Genomic DNA, 27,453 nt, shown 5'->3' with positions numbered 1-27,453 from the left:
ATATTTATTTTAGAATTTAAATATTTATTTAAGATAACAAATTTAAATCAGTTTGAGGAAAGTTGGGAAGTTAAAGTGTTTGTACTATGGATGTAAATTTGGTCCGAATTTAATGGGTTTGACCCAATTGATCGGATTATTTTTATTTTTCAAAAAAATTAGATTCAAGCCGGATTAGGTTAGAGTAAGCGTTTTTAAGAATAAAATCATGTCGGATTAAATTTGGATTTATGAAGAAAATAAAATTATCCATTATATTTTCTATTAATAATTACAATAATAACCAGCTGTATATTATTTTATAATTGAATCATTATTTTACTTAATAAAAATAAAATTATATAAATATAACAGTTAGATCAGAACGAATTTTTGCCTTAAAAGTCAGTTAAATTTTATATCGAATAAAGTTTTTATAAATTCGATTCAAATTTAATACGTATAAAAATTTAATTTTCGAATTAAATTAAGCTAAAAACCTCGCCCATGACACCCTAATTGATACAACTGAACATCTAATGTTATCTTGAGATGATGAGTCGTGAACTTCTAGGAGTCTGCCATTCTTTGGTTCAATGGCTGCTGGGGTTTGATATAATTCCACCCTTCACCTTTTTTTTCAATCATTTGTTTTGGTATCTGAAAAATTATTCATAGTAACATTTTAGAAAACGCCCAGGTTGTTTGAGGGCAAAATCCACATCTTCCAGCTGACGGTGCCTATTTAAGCAAACAAGAAGAAACACCAATATTTATCGTATCTTAACGATAAGTTACACACGGTTGAGAATTGAGTGAGTACCCATCACTGTAAACGTTTCGTTTAGTTCATTTGCAGTGCAAGCTTTCACTAGAAAGCGCGGCTATGGCGGCTGACATTGTTCCACTTCTCAACGACTGTGACGACAATGATAGCAAGCAAAGAGGAACGTTTGTTTACTTGGTTAAGGAGTTCGGATACGAGTCGAAGAGATTATGGCATATTGCCGGGCCGGCAATTTTCACCGCAATTTGTCAGTATTCATTGGGAGCCCTCACCCAGACATTTACCGGCCAACTTACCGAACTAGACCTTCCTGCAGTATCTGTCGAGAACTCTGTTATAGCTGGGCTTGGTTTCGGTGTTACGGTACGTCGCTTTGATTTTAGTATAAATGTTGATTGGTTTGTAGAAATGATTGGTCTTATTTGATTTGATTTTGTCACAGTTGGGAATGGGGAGCGCATTGGAGACTTTATGTGGTCAAGCATATGGTGCTGGGCGGCTAAGGATGCTGGGCGTTTACATGCAGAGATCATGGATCATTCTAGTGATTACATCATGTTTAATCTCTCCCATTTACATTTGGTCTCCTCCAATTCTTAAACTGTTTGAGGAAACCACTGAAATCTCCGATGCTGCAGGTTGGGGAATGAATGAAATTTGACTGAAAATCAGGTTACAAATTGATGACATTAAGCTTGTTTGATGCAGGTAAGTTTGCTCTATGGATGATGCCACAGTTATTTGCTTATGCTATGAACTTCCCCATACAAAAGTTCTTACAAGCTCAGAGCAAAGTTTTGGTGATGGCTTGGGTCTCAGCACTGGTGTTGGTCCTTCATGCCTTTTTCAGCTGGCTGCTGATACTTAAGCTCGATTGGGGCTTGATCGGTGCTGCTGTAACTTTGAACGTATCGTGGTGGCTCATAGTTATTGGACAGTTGCTGTACATTTTTATTACAAAGTCGGATGGTGCTTGGTCTGGTTTCTCAAGGCTAGCATTTGCGGATCTATTCGGTTTTGTCAAGCTTTCTTTGGCTTCTGCTATTATGTTATGTCATGTTTCTTTTTTCCTTCTCTCCCCTTCACTTTATGTTCATATTAATCGTATATAAGGTTTTGATGTTTACAACAGTTGTTGAAAATGTGGTGCAGCTTGGAGTTTTGGTATTTAATGGTGCTGATAGTCATAACAGGTCTCCTGCCAAACCCTCTGATAGCAGTTGATGCCATTTCCATTTGGTAGGTGTTCCATTATCTCTCTTTACTAAACGGTTTAACCCGCTGTAATTTGGAATATGAAATCGAAAAAAAATGGAACAGAGTAAGTTAAAAGTGTTATTAGCAGCGGTAGAAATTACCTTTTTTCTCAACTTTCATTTTATCCTATTTCCAGCATGAACATAAATGGATGGGATGCAATGATTGCACTTGGGTTCAATGCAGCTATAAGGTGCATTTCTCTTCATTTCCTGTTTCTTCCTGGAAGCAGAACTTGTTTAAATATGAACTCTTATAATTGAACTGAGAACTTAACAGATTATTATGTTAACAGTGTGAGAGTATCAAATGAACTTGGAGCTGGAAACGCTCGGCTTGCCAAATTTTCAGTGCTGGTTGTTTCGATGACATCCGTGATCATCGGGATCGTTTGCATGATTGTGGTGTATGCGACCAGAGGTTACTTCCCGTACCTCTTCACCAGCAGTAATGCAGTTGCCAAAGAAACTACTAAGCTAGCTCTATTGTTGGGATTTACTGTCCTCTTAAACAGCCTCCAACCGGTCTTATCCGGTGAGTTACCTTCTGCGTTTTATATCTGTGTTCAACGGATATTCAATCACACAGAAGATTCTCTGAATACATCTATGGTTGACATTCGTGACAGTTTGATTCGTTTTCAGGTGTTGCTGTTGGTGCTGGATGGCAATCTCTTGTGGCGTACATAAACATAGGGTGTTATTATATATTTGGATTACCTGTTGGCATACTCCTCGGTAGAGGTGCACAAAAAATACGAATATCTGATTTTGTGTAAAAAATATAAAAAATCGGATCGGATATTTTAAACTCGGATAGTATAACCGGTTTGGGGAAAAATTGGACAACCGGATTTTTTACCGGATTAAAAACTGGATAAAAAACCGGTTTTTATTCGAAAAAAATCCGGTTATGGGGTTTAAAAAACTAGCCGTTGGGGGTATGCACTTGTTTGAAGGATTATTTGGATGGAGCGGATTTTTTACCGGATTAAAAACCGATTTTTTTAAAAAATCGGTTTTTTTCAAACCGAAACCGGTTACACCATCCGGCCCTCCAAACTGATTAGAATCTGAACTGATTTTTTTAAAATCCGATTTTTTGACTATGTGAAAAAACCAGATCAATTTTTATCTGATCCGAATCGATTTTTTATCCGACCATGTGCATGTCTACTCCTTGGGTTTACATTTGGGTTTGGGGGTACGGTAAATTATCTAACATTTTAGAAGGATAAAATTATTTTTTTCATTCAGAAACAAAATCTTATTTCGAGAATATAATAGAATTGGAGATCATATCTTTATAATTTACTTGTGAAATGATGCAGGGCATTTGGTCAGGCATGATTGCGGGTATTGTTCTGCAAACTGAAGTATAATTGGAATATAACTGGAGTATAACTGGAGTATGTCAGAATAAGAAAAAAAAAAGAAGAAGTCCCTTAAGAAAAGAAAAAGAAGAAAATGCCACGGGAGTATAACTGGAATATGTCAGAATTACTTTAGATATCCGAAGAAGAGTTGGTAAAGATAGCAGTTGATTGTTACAAAAAAGTTATTCGTATCAAGAAAGATAATTGTTTTGATACAAAGGAAGACTTGAAGATAGCTTTGTATACGAAATGTGTGGAAGATGGCTATTAACTAAAAGTTAACAAATCAAGCAAAGATCGTTTCGAAACAAGGTGTATGATTAACAAAAACTGTACGTGGCGTGTGATTGCAAAGAGGATAAAAGATTGCGAAATGTTTCAAGTTAGGACTTTTATTGATAAACATACATGTTCAAGAACCCAAGTTTTTCCTCACCATAGACAAGCAAACAAAAAGGTGTTGGGTGGTTTTCTGGCTGAGTTAATGTTTTTGAATGGAAGGGTATATCGGGGATATGAAATTATGACTGACATGAATGCTCGGTTCAAGATTAGTATCTCATATTCTCAAGCTTGGAGAGCCAAATGTTATGCCTTGGAATTGTTGAGGGGATCGCCAGAAGCATCTTTCGCCCAACTGCCGACTTATTGTCACAATTTAAAGCTAAAAAATCATGGGTCGGTAACTCATATCAAAACAGATAGAGATGGACGCTTTGAGTTGCTATCTATCGCCATTGGTGCTGCGGTTAGTAAATAATTATAATTTTGTTGACTCATTTTTGTTAGTTGCATGCATTTCACATTTAAATGATTATATTTCTTGTGTATATGAAACTTTTGATTCATGGACATGGTTTATGGGGCATCTTAGGGATTGCATAGGTCATATTACCAATCTGACAATCATATCCGATAGGGCAAACTCAATTGACAACGCTGTTAGAAGGTGTTTCTCAGATGTTTTTCATGGACTTTGTGGTGTTCATTTGTACAGAAATCTAAAATCAAGGTCTGATGGTATAAAAAATCACAAATGGACATACTGGAAGGCTGTAAAAGCTTATCGGGAAGTGGATTTTAATAAGCATATAAATTGTTTAAGACGTGTTTTGCCTCAATGTGCTCAAACACTAGAAGATGTCGGGTTTGAAAGATGGTCAAGAGTACATCAACTTGGAGCAAGATATGGTTTCATGACGTCTAATAGTGAAGAATCAATCAACGCTCTAAGTCGTCATTCTCGGAAATTACCTATTACTATGTTAATGGAGTTTTTTTGAGTCTCTATTCAACAGTGGTACTACAAGAAAAGAAACCATGCAGGTATTATTTCTTTAAATTCGTAACTTATCATATATTTTACTAAGTATTATTTATTTAAATTTACAGGAACATTGGAACGTCGTGTTACACCATGGAATGAAAAAAAGATAACGAAACGTGTTGTGAAGTCAATGTCATGGAGAGTTGAACCATGTTCAAACACTTTGTTTGAAGTATTAGATAATAACTTAAATGGGCTTGTCGATCTAAATGCAAAGACGTGTAGTTGTAAGAAATGGCAAACATCTGGTTATCCGTGTGGCCATGTTATAAAAGTTGCTCTTAATCTAAACCAATATGATTCAAGCGCATACGCTATGGATTGCTACACTACAGAAGTATATCGACAGACTTATGCCGAGATTGTCTACCCATGTCCACATCCTTCTGAGTGGGACATACCAGATGACTTACAAATAATTTTGCCAACAATCATGGATAGCAGGCTACCTGGTCGACCAAAAAAACACGATCGTATACCGTCTAAGGGTGAGGAGAAGAGGATATCGACATGTAGTCGGTGCAAGGAAAATGGTCATACAAGGTTGACCTGTGGATCACCAGTGCCATCACAATCATCTTCTCCTCTACCAAAAAATGGATCCTCATCAAAATCCAAAGCTCATATGGTGCCAAGCAAAAGGAAATCAAGATCGCAATCAAAATCAAAATCCCAATCACAACCGGCTTTACCTTTTGGGACTTATTAACTTAGGTGATTTTTAAATGCAAACGTTGTATTATGTGTATTTTATGTGTGAATACATACATTTTCAGTTAGACATTCATTAGTAACTTGAGTTTGAACATTGCTATGATCTGTTCAGTTGTTATCATGTTGGGATTTTCTCTTGTGTTTGATTGCTTGGATAATTGTTCTCTTGCTTCTTCAAGTGTCCTTAGCTTGTATTTATAGCTTGGAATGTGTTTGATGTTGTATATAACTTGATGTTGTATGTTGCGATCAACGCGAAAGTCAAATTTGCAACGCGAAATCGCAAACCAAAAATCGTGTTGCGAATTTGACTTTCGCTTTGCGAATTTGACTATCGCAACGATTATTTCGCGTTGCGAATTTATCTTTCACATTGCAAATTTGAATTTCGCGTTGCGAAAGTTTACCTTCAACATAATGCAGATTGAAAATTAAACAACAAATCAATTAAACATTGTTGTGGGTATATTATTTGAACATTGTTATGGGTACATTATTTAGAAAATAATGTTCCGGACTTCGTTAGAAATAAACCTTTTTCATCGGATTAATTTCATTTTTGTGGGTACATTATTTGAACATTGTTATGTATAAATTTGTTGTGTATGTATGTTTTGGTTTGATTATATTGTATGTATATTTTCATTCAGATGAGATGCGCTGTGCATAACAAAACAATCTATCTCTTCCATGTGAGTCTTTATTCCAACCATGTGACAAGTGTGACAACCCTATCAACTCACAACTCAGCTTTGAACTCAATCAATATTGTCTTTTAGCTTGATGGTTCATAAAGCATGTTACTTGAACAGTATGAATCAATTATGCAATTTCCATATTCAATTTAACACTGCATTTCAAATTCATTTCATATGTAATTGGAGTTTGAATTTAAATTTCAATTCGAGTTTGAATTTCAATATAAATTTCGGCTCCACTATAAATATTAGCCCAAGCCTTTGTTCCATCCAAACAACAACTTACTCAATGAAATAACTTAGCCAATATGCATGTTATCATTGATTATTCCTAATTTCCATTGTTTTTTTTTCAACTTTAAACGCGAGGAAATCCCGACCATCGTAATTTTTGGTTAACAAGCAGGAAGATTGGATATCCGAAGAATGCCTTTCGGATATTATCCATTTCAGTCAGCTCACTGAGGTAGTTTAACCCTAAACCAAATCTGTCTTAGCTAAACATACTTGATGTAGAAGCAACTGTAGATTTAAAATCTCAATGGTGATGCATTTGGTTCTCAAACAGTTAAAGCGTCAGAAATGTTTCGGGCGTATGATCTGGGTGGTATACGAGAAATGCAACAAATGTCAACTAAAAATCCCGATAATTGAGGGCTACAACTTGTAATAATAACAAAAAAATAATAAGTCCGAAATGCTTCCGAGTACCACCCAAATCATAAGTCCGAAATGCTTCCGATGCTTTAAATGTTTGAGAACCAAATAGATCGCCTTCGATATTTTAAATATGCAGCTGCTTCTACATCAGCTATGTTTCTCTCAGACTGTTTCGATTAATGGTTATCATATCTTCATGAGCTGGATGAAATTGATAATATTCGGAAGGCATTTTTTTAAATAATTTTATTTCTATATAATTTTTTAATGATTTCTCTCCCAAATTATCAACTATCAACTTAATAAAGGTATGTTCTTCTCTAAGTTAATGATGATATATAGTTTATAGCTCGTTTGTTTAGTAAATTAATTTACAATTTGTAGAATGAAATCATCTAATGTTGATCATGTTTAGATATCGACATGTGGATCACCAGTGCCATCACAATCATCTTTTCCTCTACCAAAATATGGATCCTCATCAAAATCCAAAGCTCATATGGTGCAAAGCAAAAGGAAATCAAAATCGCAATCAAAATCAAAATCTCAATCACAACTGGCTTCACCTTTTGGGACTTATTAACTTAGGTGATTTTTAAATGCAAACGTTATATTATGTGTATTTTATGTGTGAATGCATACATTTTCAGTTAGACATTCATTAGTAACTTGAGTTTGAACATTGATATGATCTGTTCAGTTGTTATCATGTTGGGATTTTCTCTTGTGTTTGATTGCTTGGATAGTTGTTCTCTTGCTTCTTCAAGTGTCCTTAGCTTGTATTTATAGCTTGGAATGTGTTTGATGTTGTATATAACTTGATGTTGTATGTTGCGATCAATGCGAAAGTCAAATTTGCAACGCGAAAGTCAAATTCTCAACTCGAAATCGCAAACCGAAAATCGCAACGCGAATTTGACTTTCGCGTTGAGAATTTGACTATCGCAACACTTATTTCGCGTTGCGAATTTACCTTTCGCGTTGAGAGTTTGTACCTTCAATAGGTCTTTTTTGCCTTCAACAAAATGCAGATTGAATTTAAAACAACAAATCAACTTTTACAAATCAATTAAACAAGCAAAAAAATAATTCTTATTTACACATCAAATTAAACAAATCAACTTTTACAAATCAATTAAACAAGCAAAAAATAATTCTTATTTCCTCATCAATTAAACAAATCAACTTTCAATGTAAAATTCAATTAAACAAGCAAAAAAGTGTACCCTAGACTGTTGTTTATGCACAAATACATCAATTTCATGCAGCTCACGTCAGGAATAACCTGCAGAAACCAAACATTTTCTCAAACAGCAATTTCTATACATCTAAAACCAACAAACAACAAATTATTGAATTCTAGGTACTTAACCAAACATTTTCAAACCGACAAAGAGTATATATGTTAACAACACTTGCTCAAACTTACCAATTGTTTATGCAAACTTTCAGCACGCAGATGCAGGTAGTCAACGTCTCGCATATATCGCTCGAGCCATAAAATGCCGAAACCATAAGCCTACTGCACCTCTATCTCTATCTGTGGGAGGTAGAAGGTGTTTACTTCCTGTCGTCAAACGCTCCAAGCACATGCATACAAGAGGACCACAATCCCCTCTGGCTCCTTCCGTTTGTTGTGGCGCGGCATCGTCTCTGATCATTGTAACTTTGAACTTTTTTGGCTTATTGTTTCTAGAATTAGTCCAATAATCAATCGCGTCCAAGTATTTCTCCAAATGAGTGCTCCATCCTTTACAAATAATATCTCTCAAATCAGATAATGGTATGTAATTCAACATGCTGTCATATAGCATTGTCTTCAGGGATGGGAGCTGAAGCTCGACGAGAAGCCAATGACGACGTTCCAAAACAGGGATAAACACCTGCAATCATAAATAATTGTGCACATCAAATAAAATTTATGAAAACCTTTAAAATATTCAAAAAATAAATACTAACCTTATCGACCTCCCACCGCGCACAAAGCCAAATATGTTTCAAACTAGCATGGTATTCACATGCTGTCATTATTCCATCATAGTTCACAAAATGCATCAAATAACATTCCAGAAGTAAGCACTTATATAAACATTTAAAAGGACAACATATAGGTTTAGTGCAGGTTCAATGACAACATAAAGAGTAGTAGTTTATTCTTGAAACTTAAATTAGCAACACTGTGAAGTTAGTATTTGTCTTTGTTTTGTCTTTTTGTTGAAGTAATGCAATTCATTAAAGTTTCAATTTGCAGAATAAGAGTAGTTTCTGAAACTTAAATTCGCAACGCGAAAATGAAAATCGCAACGCGAAACTAAAATCACGTTGCGATTTTGGTGTTGCGATTTTCATTTTCGTGTTGCGAATTTAAGTTTCAAAAACTATTCTTCTGCAAATTGAAACTTGAATGAATTACATTTCTTCAACAAAAAGACAAAACAAAGACAAATACTAACTTCACATGGTTAAAGACTAAACAATTTAGCTGTATTGGTAGCAATCGAATGAATTTACTAAGCAATCTCAGTGAAATGGTTAATCTTTATATATATTGAAATTACCAGTAAATTTATCATCAATATAAGAAAAATCTAATAATAATACAAAAATTTCAAAATAAAAATAAGAGATTAAAAAACTAACCCTCGGTGGTTGATTTTCCATTTCTGATCGTGAATGGTTGTGAGGGTTGCTCTGAGAGATGGAGATAGACGGATTTCGCCGGAGATGGGGACGAATTTCGTCGGAGATGGGGACGGATGTCGCCGTAGAGAGTGAGAGATGGAGATGAGACTGAGTTGTGATTTAGGGTTTTAGGTTATGATTTGCGATAATACTGTTTACATTTGTGTTGCGAAATTAATATTGTTTTTCGCGTTGCGAATTTGACTTTCACGTTGCGAATTTGACTTTTGTGTTGCGAATTTGGCTATCGCGTTGCGAATTTGACTTTTGTGTTGCGATTTACAGATTCGCGTTGCGAATTTGGAAAATCGCAACGCGAATTTGGAAAATCGCAATGCGATTTACATATTCACGTTGCGAAATTGGAAACTGGGTTGCGAAATTGGAGTTCGCGTTGCGAATTTGTTGGCCATTTTGGCAAATTCAAAAAAAAATGGTTAAAATCGTATATTATAAGACATTTTCGATCATTGAGATTATTTTCTCATTAAATAATCACTATTATCGATTGATCTATCAAAATTAGCTAGGGCATGTTCTCAAAAAACGACTCATATGAAACATATTTTCTACCTATTTGATAAAAAATATTAAATTGTGAAATAATTTTTAATAGATATTAGAATAATAAATTATTTTAAATGAATTATATTTGGGTAGAAACGTCTTTGATCTTATTTGTTTAAATTAGGGTTTTTTCCTTCTTCTAAAAAGTAAAAGCGATTATTATATATTTATATTGGGTTCAAATTTCCCTCAAATTTATTTTCATCCATGATTAATCAATATTTATTATTATTTATAAATATAATGTATTCAATATCTGAATTATACATACTTTTTTAGTCCAATTAGACAATAGACTTTTCTTTTTGAGTAACTTAATATATGAACTTAATTTATTTATTCAACCTGATGAAAAATTTATAAATATTAATTTTGAACTAATACGTCAATTTAAGAAGCTAATTTAAATAGAAAAACTAAATTTAAATATCAGAATAAATCTTGAAGCCGAGTTGAAGTGTCAAATTATATATCAGAATAAAATAGAATTTAAGAGAAAATATATTAAAAAATGGGTGGATAAAATAGATTAAAATGAGATAAGAGAATGAAGTACCGCATATGTTACGTCAAACGTTCACATTTACGAGTTATCAACAAAGTAGCGTCCACCAATCAATTTGAAAAATGAGGCTATTTGACTAAATTAACACGGTTTTCACTAATATTTACCTTTTTAGTACCGTTTGATATATATTTTTCGAAGTGACACCTTTTCGGCTGAGCTGGCGAAAGGCGCATCCCGGGGACGCGCTTTACCCGGGTTTTCGCTGAATTGGATGCCACGTGTGGAAGGCGCATCCCCGGGAACGCGCCTTCACGAGGTTCTGATGACTCGGCTGCCACGCTGGTATTTTGTTTAATAATAAATATAAATAAATATTTTATTATTATTATTATTATAAATTAATAATATATTATGTAAAGTGTTTCGATTATAATGTAAGAATTATCAAATGTATTTTGTTAGTGTGTGTTAAAGGTGGAGTGAATTATCTACATTAATATGATAGAACAATATATGAAAATCAGTTTTGATTTTATTGTAGTTATAAGAAAAATGTATGAAATTATAATATTACACATATGTTTGTATTATTATTTTTTTATTTTGATTATTGATCTATTAATTTTATGAGTTAAATATTTAAATATTATCAATCTAGTCATCTCTTATCAATATTTAACGAAAATATTGATGCATAAGTTAATAAATTAGTATAATTACACATTTAATATTCAAGACTTACATATTATATGAATTTAGTCTTATTGAAAATTTAATTTAATAAATTTAATCCTCCAATCAGAACATGAAAATAAATTGAATAAATATATTAATTATTATATTAAATAAATATATTGAAAATATTTATGTATTTAAAAGTTAAAAAAAATATTTAGGTGTACATACATTGAGAAATTATATAAAATGCAATAACATTAAATTATTAGAAACAAAAACATTCATTTAAATAAAATATTAATTACATAAGAGTTAACGGTTATATGATGATAACAGAGCTGGACAATTTTTTCTATTGTGCCCGATGTTTCTACAATGCCCACATCGTTTTTGTTCTGTTGACTTCTCCCGAATATCCATATCACAATGTATTCTAGTAGATTTTGGACGACCTGAGTCCCTCAATAGCAATGGATCTGGTACAATTGTAAGCCAAGTTTGAATCTCATTTGGGTCTCTTTCGTTTCCTATGGGCGGAAACTCAAATTCATATACCTTGAATACTTGTGAAAGTTGGTATACGGGATCAACATAATTTTTGTAGTCCAATTGCGAATGTGAGCAAGCTGCAATGACATGAGAGCATGGATATTTGAGTGCTTGAAAGAAACCACAATCGCACCACCTCTCTTGCAGATTAACTCTGAAAGAGTTAGCTTCAATCCCTTGCAGCGGACGTGGCATTTCGGTTACACGAAACAATTCACGGGTACGAGAAAAATTTGTAACTAACATCCCATTTGATGCAGCCACTTTTTTCTGTAAATCAGCTACTATTCTTGGATGGTAAATATGACCGTTTTGCATCCAAGTAAGAGCTTGTCCACCGAGCTTTGCAAAGAGTTGACCCAAATGAAAATAAGTCGTTTTAACCAACGCCGTGACTGGTAAATGACGCGCCCCCTTTAAGGTTGAATTTATTGCTTCAGCCAAGTTTGTTGTCATATGACCATAGTGATACCCTCCGTCATACGCATTTGTCCACATTTCTTTGTTGATGTCCATAATGTACTCGCACCCCTTCTTATTTTTGCCAAACAACTCTTGTAGCATCGACTCAAACCTTTGAGGTAAGAGTTCGTAACCTAAGCCATTAGGAATATGTAATAATTAATATGAAGTATAAATAAGTAATAAGAAATTGATAGAAAAATTGGGGAAAAGTAACATACCCATCCGCACGACTAACTGACGTTCATCGTTCTTCTTGTATTTTCCGTAATAGTTTGCAGCAATATGACGGACACAATAACGATGTTGAACATGTGGAGGTCTATAAATTGTACCCAAAGAGTCCATTGCTGCTTTTATCCCGGCTCCTCGGTCCGAAATAATGCATACTCGTTCCCTGGTGGCAACATGTAAACGTAAATTTTTAAAGAAAAAAGCCCAAGACTCAGTGTCGTCTCCTTGAACGAGGGCAAACACAACAGGAAGAATATTGCGGTTTCCATCTTGGACCACAACCAATAATAAAACTTGCTTGTATTTCCCATACAAGAAAGTACCATCAATTTGGACAACTGGTTTACAGTACTTGACTGCATTAATACACTGAGGGTAAGTCCAAAAGACACGGTAAAATTGGCAGCGATCGCGAACCATTCGATCATTCACGTAATGATGTTGAGTTTCGAACTCAACAATTGTCCCGGGATTGAGTCTTTGCACAACATGAAACCAACTGGGCAGCTCGTTGTAAGAGGAATCCCATTCGCCATGAAGTTTGCAAATGGCATTCTGTTTTGCCAACCATGCTTTTTTATATGAGACGGTGCACCCATATTGTGACTGTATAGCAGAAATCAACACTGCAACAGCTATATGAGAGCTTTGCTTCACAATGGGCATGATTGCTTGGCAAATAATGTTGGAGTCCAAGTTGGGATGATCCTGGTTTATACCTCTTGCACAATATGTATGAGGACCGTTGTATCTGGTTAGTTCCCATAAGTTGTTCTTCCTCTTCCTCTTTGATACACGGACCATCCATTGACATCCGTTGTCACGTTGGACGCAGTAGCAGACATATTTCTCCGTGTTAGATCGATCAACTCGGGACTGAACTGAGTTACGAATATTGTAACTCTTTATTGCCATCATTGCTTCCTCCTTCGATGCGAACTCCATTCCAATATGTAAATTATCGTCATTGACTGATGATTGAAGTCCATAGTTGCCAACATCAGGAAGTTCTGGAAATTCAGGCTCATACATTGCATCATAATCAGCCTCAAACATATGTGCAGGAAGTTCGGCTGGTGTTGTATTTATCGAAACGTCATCCTTATCATCATCAGAATGTACGTTAAACTGTGGTGAGTCAGGTTCAACGAATAATCCCGTTTCAGCACCATTTGCACCTGGCTCCCGAAGAGGTTCTTCTGGTGGAGATGAGGGTTCATCCGGTAATCCAATATTAAGGTCAAATAAGTTCCCGCTTGCGTGTCCTCCCCTTGAACTTGAGGCCATTGTATCATGTGGGATGTGAATAAACTGCTGTCTCGTTGGCATTTCCATATGTAAGTCGAAAACATTGGCAGATGAATGTCTGCCCCTTGAAGTAGAAGAGATGTTTCCATATAGATTATTGGTAAAGCCACGTGGGTTGAGATCATAAGCAGTTACAGATGAATGCCTTCCTATTGAAGTTAGATCCTCCATTAATGATGTGAAATCATTACAAATCAGTTGTGTTGGGCTATCAACTTGATCAGCTTGATATGCAATGCCAAAGTGAGAGGAATATGAGAGACCATGAGAAGCACGAACCTCAATAAAAGTGGCATACATTTCAATAAGAGATTGTGAACTCCCCATATGAGCATAAACCATCATAGAAACATCATCATCGTTTGAAAGCTGAAATGATGTATACGTGAGCGAAAAAAGTTCAGTAGGAAATCTGTACTGAAGTGAAGATAGTCTTCTCCGGCCTGCTACACGAATCTTTAATGAAATTTTTGTGATTAACTCCTCAATTGTGATGTTTCTCTTCAAGGTTAAGGAGATATAATGATCTGACTCAAAAACAACCCCCTCATTAGCTTCCTTAATTTCTCCATCATACAAAACAACAGCAGAAAGACGACTCATTTTCAAAGAATTTGAGAATTTAGAGTTTGGGAATTTGAGAATTTGAAAGCTTGTGAACTGAAGTTTGTTTTGAAAGTTTATAATGCGTTGCATATAATAGTGTCTATACTCGCGGTACTATTCACTTGAAGGCGCGTTCCCGGGGGTGCGACTTCCATTATTCTGTCAGAGAATATGTTATCATTGCCCTATTATGTCACTCATGTCACTCGGGGACACTATTCATATCAGTACCTATTATTTCTCATGGGACTTGAAGGCGCGTTCCCGGGGGTGCGCCTTCCATTTTTTTGTCAGAGAATATGTTATCATTGTCCTATTATGTCACTCATGTCCCTCGGGGACACTATTCATATCAGTACCTATTATTTCTCAAGGGACTTGAAGGCGCGTTCCCGGGGGTGCACCTTCCATTATTTTGTCAGAGAATATGTTATCATTGCCTATTATGTCACTTATGTCCCCCGAGAACTATAGATGGATTATGAAATCAGGTAAATTATAACCAAAATTTAACTTCTTTTGAAAGTTCAGCAAGTTAAGAATAAAATTATACATATAGATTAATTTAAGTTCATAACTTAAATTAAAACGTTATGTGAAGTTTGAATAAATTAAATAAAATGTTATGGATAAATTGAATAAATGTGAAGTGATAAGTTGATTGTGACATTGAAATTGTATGGAATGAGCATCGAGATGTTTTTACGAATAAATGTGAAGTGATAAGTTGATTTTAATATATACGTTTTAATATATATGTTAATGATAAAATCATATGTATGGATAAATTTAATTTCAATTTAAGTATTGTGAACTATAATTGGAATATAACTTTTAATTTCGAATACAATTGGAATATTAAGTTGAAATTTAATGTTAAATTTCAAATACTATAATTTATATTTTAATTTTAAATTTCGAATAATATTATTTTTATTTTTATTTTAAATTTCGAATAATATAATTTGTATTTTAAAAACATTTATCAAACATTTAATGTTAAATGTGAATAAAAAATAACATTAAAAAAATGTATCAACCATGAAACATTTAAATAACATAACCAACCTACATAAAATTCTGAAATATAACTATTTAAATAACATTAAAATACAACCGATGTCATCTTATCGAATGAGTTCCACATGGCGGTGGTTGTCTATTTCACGGAGGATTTCTTCGTGGAATTTGTTCTTCAGTCTCCTCATCTTCACTATCATCATCATCAGTATTTTCTTCATTTGGTGTAGATGACGCTGAAGGGGCTGAAGGACCTGTATAAAATAACGACCCTGGAGGAGTGCTAGTAACAATCCCACCGCTCCCCGGGAACTGTGAAAACTGTAGAGACATTGACATCGATGTCTGTGATCCAGATGAAGATTGAGGTGTCTGTGGAGAAGCACCACCAGCCAAATAAGATGCATATGAACCATATGTTGGATCATTAAACATAGTCGTATATGCATCTCCATATGGTATAAAACCCTGCGGGCTAGGCATGTAACCTGGCGGGCTAGGAATGTAACCCTGCGGGCTCGGAATGTAACCTGGCGGGCTAGGAATGTAACCCTGCGGGCTCGGAATGTAACCCTGCGGAGATGGCATATGAACTGGTGGGCTTGGCATATGAAGTGGAGGGCTGGGCATGTACCCCTGCGACATCGGCGGATAAGGATGTTGTGGTGGGACTGATGCAGAACCGGTAGCGCCTTCTCTCCATCCACGCGTCGGGGGACGATGATATTGAGACGGTTGACGTCTTTCTCGGCGCCTAGGAATGCTAACCCCTCGTGCTTCCGCCGAAAGTAGAAACGGCTTTCCATTTTCATTAAACCAGTTCATATAGTTATCCGTAACCATATGACCAGTTTCAGCGTAATATTGATGAGGGGCCAACTGTGCATACCGGTTCTCCCAAAGCGCAATCCAATCTCTGTATCTCACCACCCAGTTAACCTCTTTCTTTCCTCGTTTATCGATGTTATGCACGTCGTCTAAATTCCTAGGTGCTCCAGGAATATATTACGTACAAGAATACTGACGGAGCACGCGATCAACTGGATGCCACTCAATAATAGCATAACATATAAGAGGTGTAACCGACATCCAAACCTCTAATGACCCACTAAGGTGGGGTGGGATGCAAGCCTTCACTTCATCGCTCGCATAAGGTATCCACTGAAACTGAAATATAAATATACAATTCAAATAAATAAAATATTCTAATTATATCTAGAATTTTAAATTAAAATATTAATATTTAAACATATTTAAAAACATACCTCAGACCCAGCTTTCGTTCAATAAGTAAACGAATTTCCTCTAACCCAGTAGGTATACTTTTATGGTCCTTTCTTTTCATCGACCACCTATGAAATATAATATAAACTAAATATCACCCTATTTAGTTAAAAATATTTAAATCAAAATTTAGTTCGAAAATTACCTCAATAATAATGGGAATACGTATGGTTCATTCACGATCGGACATAAGAAAGGCATGCGGAACCACGCCCATGATTGCAGAAGCAGGAGACATCCACCGATAGCAGTTTTCTTATAATTTGTCGCCCGACACATTTCTCTAAAGAGAAATGCCAAAACAGCAGCGCCCCAACTATATATCTCAGCTTCATCAAAATCAATCAAATGCCGCAACCACATACAATGCACCTGGTTGCGTGATTTGTCGGGCATCAAAATTCCTCCAATTATTCGTAGAATATATGCCCGAGCACATGCATTTACTTGATCCTCTGAAGCATTTTCATTTAAAACCTCAAAATTAGCTTTCAACCAAGATAAAGTTATTCTACCTCCATTAAACTCTGGCGGAGCAGCTCCAAGATACTCCATGCAAATTGACTGCCAATCACCATCCGCCATACCACACATTATATTTTCGTCGACAGGAAGTCCGAGATGCATAGAGACATCCTCCAATGTAATTGTAGCCTCTCCACATGGAAGGTGAAAAGTGTGTGTCTCGGGCCTCCACCTCTCAATCAGTGCAGAAATTAGGACATGTTCGAGTTTGCAACCGCCAATAATTGTTGCAATATACCCGAACCCGGCAGAAGCCAAATATGGCAAAATACGTTCCGGTGTCGGTATACGTGGATTTTTAATAAAAGTCTCTAAAATACGATCAACATCCTAAATAATATGCATTATAAAAAATTAAAATTAATATAAATTCATAATAACTTCAAATTAAAAATAAATTTAAATATTAACATTAATTATAAAAAATATTACCATATTGCTAAAATGTCTGGAGATATGGTCAGCATGCAATCGCAGTAGCATTTCGTTTTCCATTATAACTGTAGACAAAATAATATAATTAGCACACAAAAAATAATTAATAATTCTAAATAAATTATAATTATATAAATATAAATATTATTTTTATAAAAAAATAATATTTATATAATTATATTAATATAAAATATAATAACTATTTAAAAAAATACTAACATAAAAATAAATTTCTTACCACTAATAAGAAATTTAAAACTTAAATAGTTGGAGAATTTGAGTTATAGAAGAGAGGAGAATATGATTTTGGTATGAAGAATGAGGAAGGGTTGAGGGGGTTTATATAGGAGAGGATGAAGGGTAGTTGGGGAAAACGGATGGGGGTATTTATGGTATTTAATGGAAGGCGCGTCCCCGGGGATGCGCCTTCCACACGTGGTAGTCGAATCATCAGAATCCCGTGAAGGCGCGTCCCCGGGGATATGCCTTCAACACGTGGCATTAAACTCAGCGAAAATCCGGGTAAAGCTTGTCCCTGGAGATACGTCTTTCGCCAATTCAATCGAAAGGGTGTTACTTCAAAAAATATATATCAAACGGTACTAAAAAGATAAATATTAAGGGAAATCGTGTCAATTTGGTCAAATAGCCGAAAAATGTTCCCACAAGGTTGATGTGAAGTACTGACAAGGACAGCAAGGTTGATGTGAAGTACTGACTTTTTCTTTATTTTTTTGTTCATTTCAGATTACATTTCTAAAAGAATTTTGGTGCACATTGCATGATCCTTACTTTTATGATTTTAGAGTATTTTTTAAATGGTGTTTATTATATTGATGAGATAATTTGTACCAGTGACATAACAGTCTACATATAAATGACAATATAATAAAGGGACGTAATTGAAATTCTGAAAAAGTTGATGATTAAATTGTTTTTTTAAATAGGGAAATGTAGTTTTTAAACTAAAAATTATAAAAAAAATAAAATAAATGAAAAACCTTTAAAAAGTTAAAAATACTTTAAAAGTATTTACAATTTTAAAAAATTATAAAATATTAAATATAAAAAATGAAAAATACTTAAAAGTATTTAATATTATAAATTTTTAAATATATATATATTAAAAATAATAAAATATTATAAAATTCAAATAAAGGGAACAGAGAACATCTCTTTTCAAAATAAAGAGAATATAGAGAAAATGAGTCTAAAAAAAAGATGTTTGAAGTCTTCCAAAAAAATTGCATTAGAAATTATTGTTAATTTTTAAGATTTCGGGTTTAAGTATTAAAAATATTAGAGATTGAGTATTTAATATCAAATGATTAAAATTTATCTTTAAATAAATATTAAACAGAGTTTGTTTTTATTTAAGAGATCACTAATTAAATTAAAGCTTGAATTTATATTTTTTTTTCATTTTTACTAACAAATCTTATTATTTTTTCATGGTATAAGCGGCTATTAACTTTTCTCCACATGTAATAAACTCTGGGTTCTGTTTTCTCTAGTAAGTAGACCGACTTTGTTATTTTAATTTTATTAAATTGACAAATTTTTGGGTGAAACATTCACTTTAAAAGAGGATTTGTCTCTCTTTTTAAGACGTTTTGCCATGATTATTGTTCTTCTAATCCATGAAAATAGGTAAGAACAAACCACATTGAATCTTATCTCTGATATATGTGTTGGTTTAAATTGATCTTATTATGTCTTGTTTTTCGCTCACACATTCTTTAATGGAAACCATTAGAGATCTTCTCCCTTCCATGTAAAGGAAGAGCATGTGTGTGATCCACATAAACATAATCTTGTTTTTATGGTTCTATTTAAAAGTAAGAGCTGTAATAGACAATATTCAGCCCCATATTTCAACATATTTGGACTTTATTCAATCAGTGGCCAGCCAGTACAGAAGTGGTTGATGATTCTTTTCAGGACCATATTATCGTTGATGCCTTTCTTCCTTCCTTTTATGGCCTGTTAATGAAGTCGGAGAGACGAACTCAACTTTCCGAGAATGGATTTTTAATAAGAAATATATAAAGAAATCTAAAATATTTCGCACTTATAAATTTTTAGAAGGGCGGCTTGAAAAGGCTAATAGCAAGGAGAAGGAAGGCGTGGAGTTATGAGAAGTTGAAGGGGAGTGGCTTTCAAGTTCGTCATTCCAAGGCTTTCACTCATATCAACTGCTTCGTCCAATGGCGTCTTCAGCTCGAATCCTTGCACCACACTAGCCAGTACGAATTCCAATACTTGAACCGCAAACGAAACTCCGGGGCACATTCTCCGACCACTCCCGAATGGAATCAGCTCGAAGTTCTGGCCTCTAAAATCAAAATCTTTGTGGGTTGATAGGAACCTTTGGGGCCGAAATTCACAAGGATTTGACCACACTCGTGGGTCGCGATGAATTTTAGAAATATTGATGAACAATCGAGTTCCTGCGGGAATGTGGTAGCCACTAACCGTGCAGTCTTCCATGGATTCATGGGGCACCCCAAGTGGTCCGGCGGGATATAAACGCAGTGTTTCTTTTATGATTGCTTTAAGATAGACCAACTTCTTAATGTCTGATTCTTGGACCAGTCTGTCTTTTCCGACATGAATGTCTAACTCTTCCCGTAACTTCCTCAGTTCATCCTTGTTGTTGAGTAGTAAAGACATAGCCCATGTCAGTGCCACCATTGTTGTATCTGAAGCTGCTAAGGTCAGACCCTGCGATATTAACGAAATCCATGTCAGAAATAGTTGAAAATGTTTCATAATTCTTGTAACTATAATTAATATACGAACCAGGCAGGTGGCTTTGTTGATGGTATCGGCATCATGTTTCTCAGTCTCAATGCCCATTGAAAGCATAACATCCATGAAATCTTCGTTGGATGTAAGAGTTGATGATCTCTTTCGCTTGTGATCTTGTAACCATCCCTGGGCTACTTGGTCTAGTTCTTTTCTTACTTTCATGATCAGCCTCTCGTCTCCCCCGATATCCAACCATCTTAAATATGGCAGCGCATCTGATATCCCAAATTTCCCACTCAGTTCAAAGAACTCCTGCAACGCTTTCTTCCATGTCTCACTCTCTGCATCATTTCCCGAACTCGGAATCCGTAGCCCTACTATCATCCTCAGAATCACGTTAAGAGTTGTATTCTCAAACCATTTCTTCATATCCACTAAAACGTTGTCGGCTCCATCTTTCTTCTCGTCCCATAGCTGATATAACTCTTTCAGCGAGGTTTTGATCTCGGATTCTCGGACATGTCTGAGTCGTTCGAGGCGGTAGTTGGAGAGGAGCTCATTAATGGAGATTTTGCGCAGTTGACGCCATTCATTTCCGTATGGGGCGAACCCAAACATGGCGTGGTTGTAACTCAAGAGCTCCATGGCAAGCGTGGAAGGACGACAGGCAAAGGCTTTGTCGTTGATGGTTAAGCACTCTTTGGCAGTTTCATGATCGCTGACAATCAAAGCTCTGTGAACACCCATCTTGATGGTGAAGATTGGCCCGTATTTATCAGCCATTTCGCTGAGGATTATGTGGGCTGGTTTGGGTCCTCTTAGGAGGTGGAGATGGCCGATTACAGGCCATGAATTTCCAGCTTCTGGTGCTTCCCCCTTTCTCTTCAACACCTTCAAAGTGTTCTTGAATATCCATATAAACGAGGAAAGAAAGATTATTGAAGCGAAAATGGTTGAAGTTGATGAAAGTGAATGAAAAATATCCATCTCATAGGTGAGGTTCTGTTTCGAGAAATCTTCAAGGAAGGATTCAGTAACGGAAGCTAAAATATAGAAAAAAAAACAGTTGGCTGAAAATGATGGCGAATCTACCTACATATACAATTTAAAAATCATTTATAAATGTAATATTATTTTTTTATAATCACTTGAATATAATCTATTGATCGACTAATTTATATCGGTTATAGTAAAAATAAGGTCAATCATCCCAACTTAGTTTACTCCATTCGCAATCGTGAGAATTTAAACTTTTGATTTTATTTAAAGGATCTAGTGTCACATCCCACTAGACCAGTGAATTCTAAACCTACTAGGAGCATTCTTCTTAACTCCCCTGAATCTCTTATTCCCTTCTCCTCTTCCATTCTCCTCTACGGACAATTATGATTAGATTTAAAATTTATCAAAAAAAATTAAAATCATTTAAAGAAATAATAATTTTTTTAATTATTAATTGATATAGTATCTTGTTAATATTAGTGACGTAAAATCAGGTAATCAATTGAATTTTAAGTCATATATACATATTATGTCAGGTAAATTCAATAATTTAACTTGAGTTAAATCAAATCTGGATTGTTCTTGATTTTAGCAGGTTGATTTCAAATCATACTCAAATTAATTTATTTAAAAGATTTAAACTTTACAATATTTAATATCATTTGAGTTTTTTTTTATAATTTTTAATTTTTACTAAATGATTATATAAATTCTCAACTTTACTAAAAAATAATTAAGTCTTTGATTTTTCTAAAAAAATTAATTTAATTCTTTATTTTTTTAAAAACTTAATTAAACTCTTTTACTATATCATTATTTAAATATAGATCATTACGTTAATATTAAAAACTGTCACAACAACATGATAATAATTCATGAAATTTCATTGATAATAATAGCATTGTAGAAAGTAGAATAAACCAAAATGCAATAATCTTGTTCAAACTCAATCCAAATCAAATTAAATGAACTAACCAAATAAACTTAGTGGTAAAAAGAATATTGTCATTCCTAAAGATTATAAGTTCGAATATCAACAATTACAATCAAATTTTAGACGTTAATTTTAAATAATTAAAAAATTTTAAAATAAATATTACTATACAATCTCCCTAAATTAATAAAAAAATAACCGTGAAAGTGGAATTTTACTATAATATAAGAAAAGAATACGCTTTTTTTCATATATCAGTTCAACAATTATGGTGGGAAAATGACAATGCAATATGTGTAGACACTCATTCTCATCCGACTCATAATTCAAATTTTTTATTTTATTCTTGTTTTTAGATATTTATTTCAAGTTATTTTCATTTTAAATATATTTAGATTTCTTATTATAATATAAATTATAGTCGTATTTAATTAAATACATTTATATATAAATGTTTAGAAATTATTAAATATATAGGGTGTTAATTTTAATTTTATTTGATTAGGCTGTACAGAATTATATAGTTATTTTAATTATTAAGTACATATTGATATTAAACATTAAAATAAAATAAATGTTAACTTTCACTTCGTTTTTGTTACATTGGCAGGTACTAACACAATCAACAGAAGCCCAATGTTACAAACCAGTCCATTTGGCCCAAATATTGAAGGCTTGTTGAAACTTAACTTGCATCTACCTTCAGTTAGGGGTGTATTCGGTTCGGTTTTTTACCAAAAATTGAACCGAACCGAAATAAACGGTTTTTCAATATTTAAACCGAAACCGAATAGTTAAAAAACCGAAAAAACCGAAATCGGTTTTTTCGGTTCGGATTTTTCGGTTCGGTTCGGTTCAGTTTATTGGTTTTTCAATGAAAAAAAGCACTTGAAACTATAATTTTTTTTACAAAAATTGCCTATTCGATTCAATATGGAACAAATGGGTTCCATATGGAAAACCCGAACCGAACCGAATAAAAAAAATAAAGTCTTTAAACTGAACCGAAAACCGAACCGTTTAAAACCAAACTGAACCGAACCGAACCATTTTACTCGATTCGTGTCGATTTTTTGGTTTTCTCGATTTCGTTGCTCTGCCCTACCTTCAGTCGCCGCCAATGGCCAAGATCAGGCTAGAGTAGAGCAAACGTTGAGTCGAACGATTCAAGTACAACTGGGAGATCTCCACACACATGTTGGTGGTCCCGGCTATGACGGTTGTTGCATCGTTCTCCACACCAGCTATGAAAAATGTCCTGACTCATGCCACAGTTGAAAAATCATGAGAAACAGTGGCCCCTTTTGGTACCCCTTGCCAGAACGTTTGTGGCAGAGGCCATTCAACCTTCACCCGTGCTTTGCAGCATCCTCACGAGGTCATATTATTTCAACCAATAATTACCGTGCAATGAAGGGAGACAAAAAAAAACCAAAATATAATTTTTCATTTTTTTGGGTTCTTCCGATTGTAACCTTGAAAGGGGATTTTAAAAAGAGAAAATAACTTCAGTGACTGAAAATGCCCTATAATATACGATTTTAACCAATATTTTTTGGATTTGCGAAAATGACCAACAAATTCGCAACGCGAATTCCAATTTCGCAACCCAGTTTCCAAATTCGCAACGCGAATCTGTAAATCACAACGCGAATTTGTAAATCGTAGCACAGAAGTCAAATTCGCAACACAGAAGTCAAATTCGCAACGCGATAGTCAAATTCGCAACACTGGAGTCAAATTCGCAACACAAAAGTCAAATTCGCAACGCGAATCTATAAATCACAATGCGAATCTGTAAATTGCAACGCGATAGTCAAATTCGCAACACTGAATTTCAAATTCGCAACCGAATTTTAAATTCGCAACCGAATTTCAAATTCGCAACTCGATTTTCGAATTCGCAACACGAATTTAATTTCGCAACAGGTTTTAGTTTCGCAACACAAATGTTTTGGGTATATAACTACGCAGCAGCAACAACTCATAACCTAAATCCCTAAATCGTAACTCATTCCATCTCCATCTATCACTCTCTCCGGCGACATCCGTTCCTATATCCAACGATATCCTTCCCCATCTCTAATTTTTTACATAATTTTATTTCTATATAATTTTTCAATGATTTCTCTCCCAAATTATCAACTATCAACTTAATAAAGGTATGCTTTTCTCTAAGTTAGTGATGATATGTAGTTTATAGCTCGTTTGTTTAGTAAATTAATTTACAATTTGTAAAATGAAATCATCTAATGTTTATCATGTTTGGATAGATTTGTGTTTTGGAGGGTCATGGGAGAATGTTCATGGTGTTTTACAATATGTGCCTTTACCCATGAATCTTCAACTAAAACTGTCATTAAAAAATTAACTTATGAAACTCTAATGTTACGTGTTGCAAAGAAATTGAATTTAGAGCCTCTAAGTGGATTTAGGCTATCTTATCAGAGAAAAGGTAAAGTTTATTTGTTAACCGACAATGAAGATGTTGAACAATTCATTGCTTACATTAGTGTTTCACAAGAAGATGATATTACATTGTATGTTGTTGAACCTAGATGTAGTGAAGTTGGGTCAGTAGCGAGTAGTAATCAACTAAGTTCTTCAACCCCAGTTTATGGTGCTCACAATGTACAACGTTATTATCAACCTCAAAATTTAATGGTTCCACCACAATTTCATCACCAAGAAAATTTGTTTTCACCACATTTCCAATACCAAACACAATATCAAACGCAATCTCAAAACCCACAACCTTTTCCTAATCCAAATCCCAATCAACTTTCAGCACCAAATTCTGGTTTTCGTATTGACCAGTTAGACGATTATGAGCCAACAGAAAAAATTGTGAGTACTAGTCAATATTCGAAATTTGATCTTGGTCAATACCCGGACTTTGATCTTGGTCAATACTCGGATTTTGATGATGTTTTAGAAGAAAAAACAGACCCTGCATGTAATGATTTTGATATTGGTCAATACCCGAATTTTGATGATGAAACAGCCGCTGCCGAGGAAGATGTTGTTGATGATAATGAGGAGGAAGTTACGACTGTGAATGAACATGTTGAACATCCATTATGTAATTCATATAACCCTGAAGAAGAAAAAGAAGAAGAAGAAGTCTCCGAAGAAAAGAAAAAGAAGAAAATACCACGGGAGTATAACTGAAATATGCCAGAATTACTTCAGATACCGGAAGAAGAGTTGGTAAAGATAGCAGTTGATTGTTACACAAAAGTTTTTCGTATCAAGAAAGATGATTGTTTTGATACAAAGGAAGACTTGAAGATAGCTTTGTATACGAAATGTGTGGAAGATGGCTATCAACTAAAAGTTAACAAATCAAGCAAAGATTGTTTCGAAAAAAGTGTATGATTGACAAAAACTGTACGTGGCGTATGATTGCAAAGAGGATAAAAGATTGCGAAATGTTTCAAGTTAAGACTTTTATTGATAAACATACATGTTCAAGAACCCAAGTTTTTCCTCACCATAGACAGGCAAACAAAAAGGTGTTGGGTGGTTTTCTGGCTGAGTTAATGTTTTTGAATGGAAGGGTATATCGGGGACATGAAATTATGACTGACATGAATGTTAGGTTCAAGATTAGTATCTCATATTCTCAAGCTTGGAGAGCCAAATGTTATGCCTTGGAATTGTTGAGGGGGTCGCCAGAAGCATCGTTTGCCCAACTGCCGGCTTATTGTCACAATTTAAAGCTGAAAAATCCTGGGTCGGTAACTCATATCAAAACAGATAGAGATGGACGCTTTGAGTTGCTGTTTATCGCCATTGGTGTTGCGGTTAGTAAATCATTATAATTTTGTTGACCCATTTTTGTTAGTTGCATGCATTTTACATTTAAATGATTATATTTCTTGTGTATATGATTTTGTAGATTCGTTTGTTTATTAATTGCATGTGCCCAGTTATTATAGTTGATGGAGCACATTTGAAAGGTCGATACCTTGGAGTAAACTTATTAGCAGTAGCCATGGATGCTAACAATGTGATACTGCCAATAGCTTACGGGTTGGCAAATCTGAAACTTTTGATTCATGGACATGGTTTATGAGGCATCTTAGGGATTGCATAGGTCCTATTAGCAATCTGACAATCATATCCGATAGGGCAAACTCAATTGACAACGTTGTTAGAAGGTGTTTTCCAGATGCTTTTCATGGACTTTGTGGTGTTTATTTGTGCAGAAATCTAAAATCAAGGTCTGCTGGTATAAAAAATCACAAATGGACATACTGGAAGGCTGTAAAAGCTTATCGGGAAGTGGATTTTAATAAGCATATAAATTGTTTAAGACGTGTTTTGCCTCAATATGCTCAAACACTAGAAGATGTCAGGTTTGAAAGACGGTCAAGAGTACATCAACTTGGAGCAAGATATGGTTTCATGACGTCTAATAGTGCAGAATCAATCAACGCTCTAAGTTGTCATTCCCGGAAATTACCCATTACTATGTTAATGGAGTTTTTTCGAGCCTCTATTCAACAGTGGTACTACAAGAAAAGAAACCATGCAGGTATTATTTCTTTAAATTCGTAACTTATCATATATTTTAGTAAGTAGTATTTATTTAAATCTACAGGAACATTGGAACGCCGTGTTACACCATGGACTGAAAAAAAGATAACGAAACGTGTTGTGAAGTCAACGTCATGGAGAGTTTAACCATGTTCAAACACTTTGTTTGAAGTATTGGATAATAACTTAAATGGGATTGTCGATCTAAAAGCAAAGACGTGTAGTTTTAAGAAATGGCAAACATCTGGTTATCCGTGTGGCCATGTTATAAAAGTTGCTCTTCATCTAAACCAAGATGATTCAAGTGCATACGCTATGGATTGCTACACTACAGAAGTATATCGATAGACTTATGCCGAGATTGTCTACCCTATTCCACATCCTTCTGAGTGTGACATACCAGATGACTTACAAACAGTTTTGCCACCAGTCATAGACAGCAGGAAACCTGTCCGGCAAAAAAATCACGATCGTATACCGTCTAAGGGTGAAGATAAGAGGATATCGACATGTAGTCGGTGCAAGGAAAGTGGTCATACAAGGTTGACCTGTGGATCACCAGTGCCATC

The 27,453-nt window shown here is 34.6% G+C and overlaps 2 protein-coding genes across 2 annotated transcripts; one reads left to right on the top strand and one right to left on the bottom strand.

The window, feature by feature from the left end:
* Positions 1-310: 310 nt before the first annotated feature.
* Positions 311-21,408, bottom strand: LOC120126524 (cytochrome P450 CYP82D47-like). The gene is made up of 4 exons (XM_039144679.1): positions 20,458-21,408; positions 19,752-20,379; positions 7,926-7,937; positions 311-321 (listed from the first exon to the last, which is right to left on the bottom strand). Exons 1-2 carry the CDS (start codon positions 21,391-21,393, stop codon positions 19,759-19,761), a joined length of 1,557 nt encoding a protein of 518 aa, XP_039000610.1. The 5' UTR covers positions 21,394-21,408; the 3' UTR covers positions 311-321; positions 7,926-7,937; positions 19,752-19,758.
* LOC120126527 (protein DETOXIFICATION 33-like) lies at positions 795-3,474 on the top strand. The gene is made up of 7 exons (XM_039144681.1): positions 795-1,129; positions 1,209-1,404; positions 1,475-1,824; positions 1,899-2,005; positions 2,160-2,216; positions 2,319-2,557; positions 3,354-3,474. Exons 1-7 carry the CDS (start codon positions 866-868, stop codon positions 3,395-3,397), a joined length of 1,257 nt encoding a protein of 418 aa, XP_039000612.1. The 5' UTR covers positions 795-865; the 3' UTR covers positions 3,398-3,474.
* Positions 21,409-27,453: the final 6,045 nt, after the last annotated feature.

This window comes from Hibiscus syriacus, unplaced genomic scaffold, assembly GCF_006381635.1.
Source record: "Hibiscus syriacus cultivar Baekdansim isolate YM2019G1 unplaced genomic scaffold, ASM638163v2 tig00110458_pilon, whole genome shotgun sequence".
NCBI classification, from domain to species: Eukaryota; Viridiplantae; Streptophyta; class Magnoliopsida; order Malvales; family Malvaceae; genus Hibiscus; species Hibiscus syriacus.
This window is presented reverse-complemented; position numbering and strand designations above follow the sequence as displayed.

What these genes read in the sequence shown, in the direction of transcription:
- LOC120126524 (XM_039144679.1), bottom strand. Translation starts at nt 21,393, where the DNA reads ATGGATATTTTTCATTCACTTTCATCAACTTCAACCATTTTCGCTTCA. An exon ending in TCAACAAAGCCACCTGCCTG is followed by an intron (nt 20,380 to 20,457) that starts GTTCGTATATTA and finishes TTAATATCGCAG; the next exon opens with GGTCTGACCTTAGCAGCTTC.
- LOC120126527 (XM_039144681.1), top strand. Translation starts at nt 866, where the DNA reads ATGGCGGCTGACATTGTTCCACTTCTCAACGACTGTGACGACAATGAT. An exon ending in CTGCTATTATGTTATGTCAT is followed by an intron (nt 1,825 to 1,898) that starts GTTTCTTTTTTC and finishes TGTTTACAACAG; the next exon opens with TTGTTGAAAATGTGGTGCAG. An exon ending in GTTGATGCCATTTCCATTTG is followed by an intron (nt 2,006 to 2,159) that starts GTAGGTGTTCCA and finishes TCCTATTTCCAG; the next exon opens with CATGAACATAAATGGATGGG.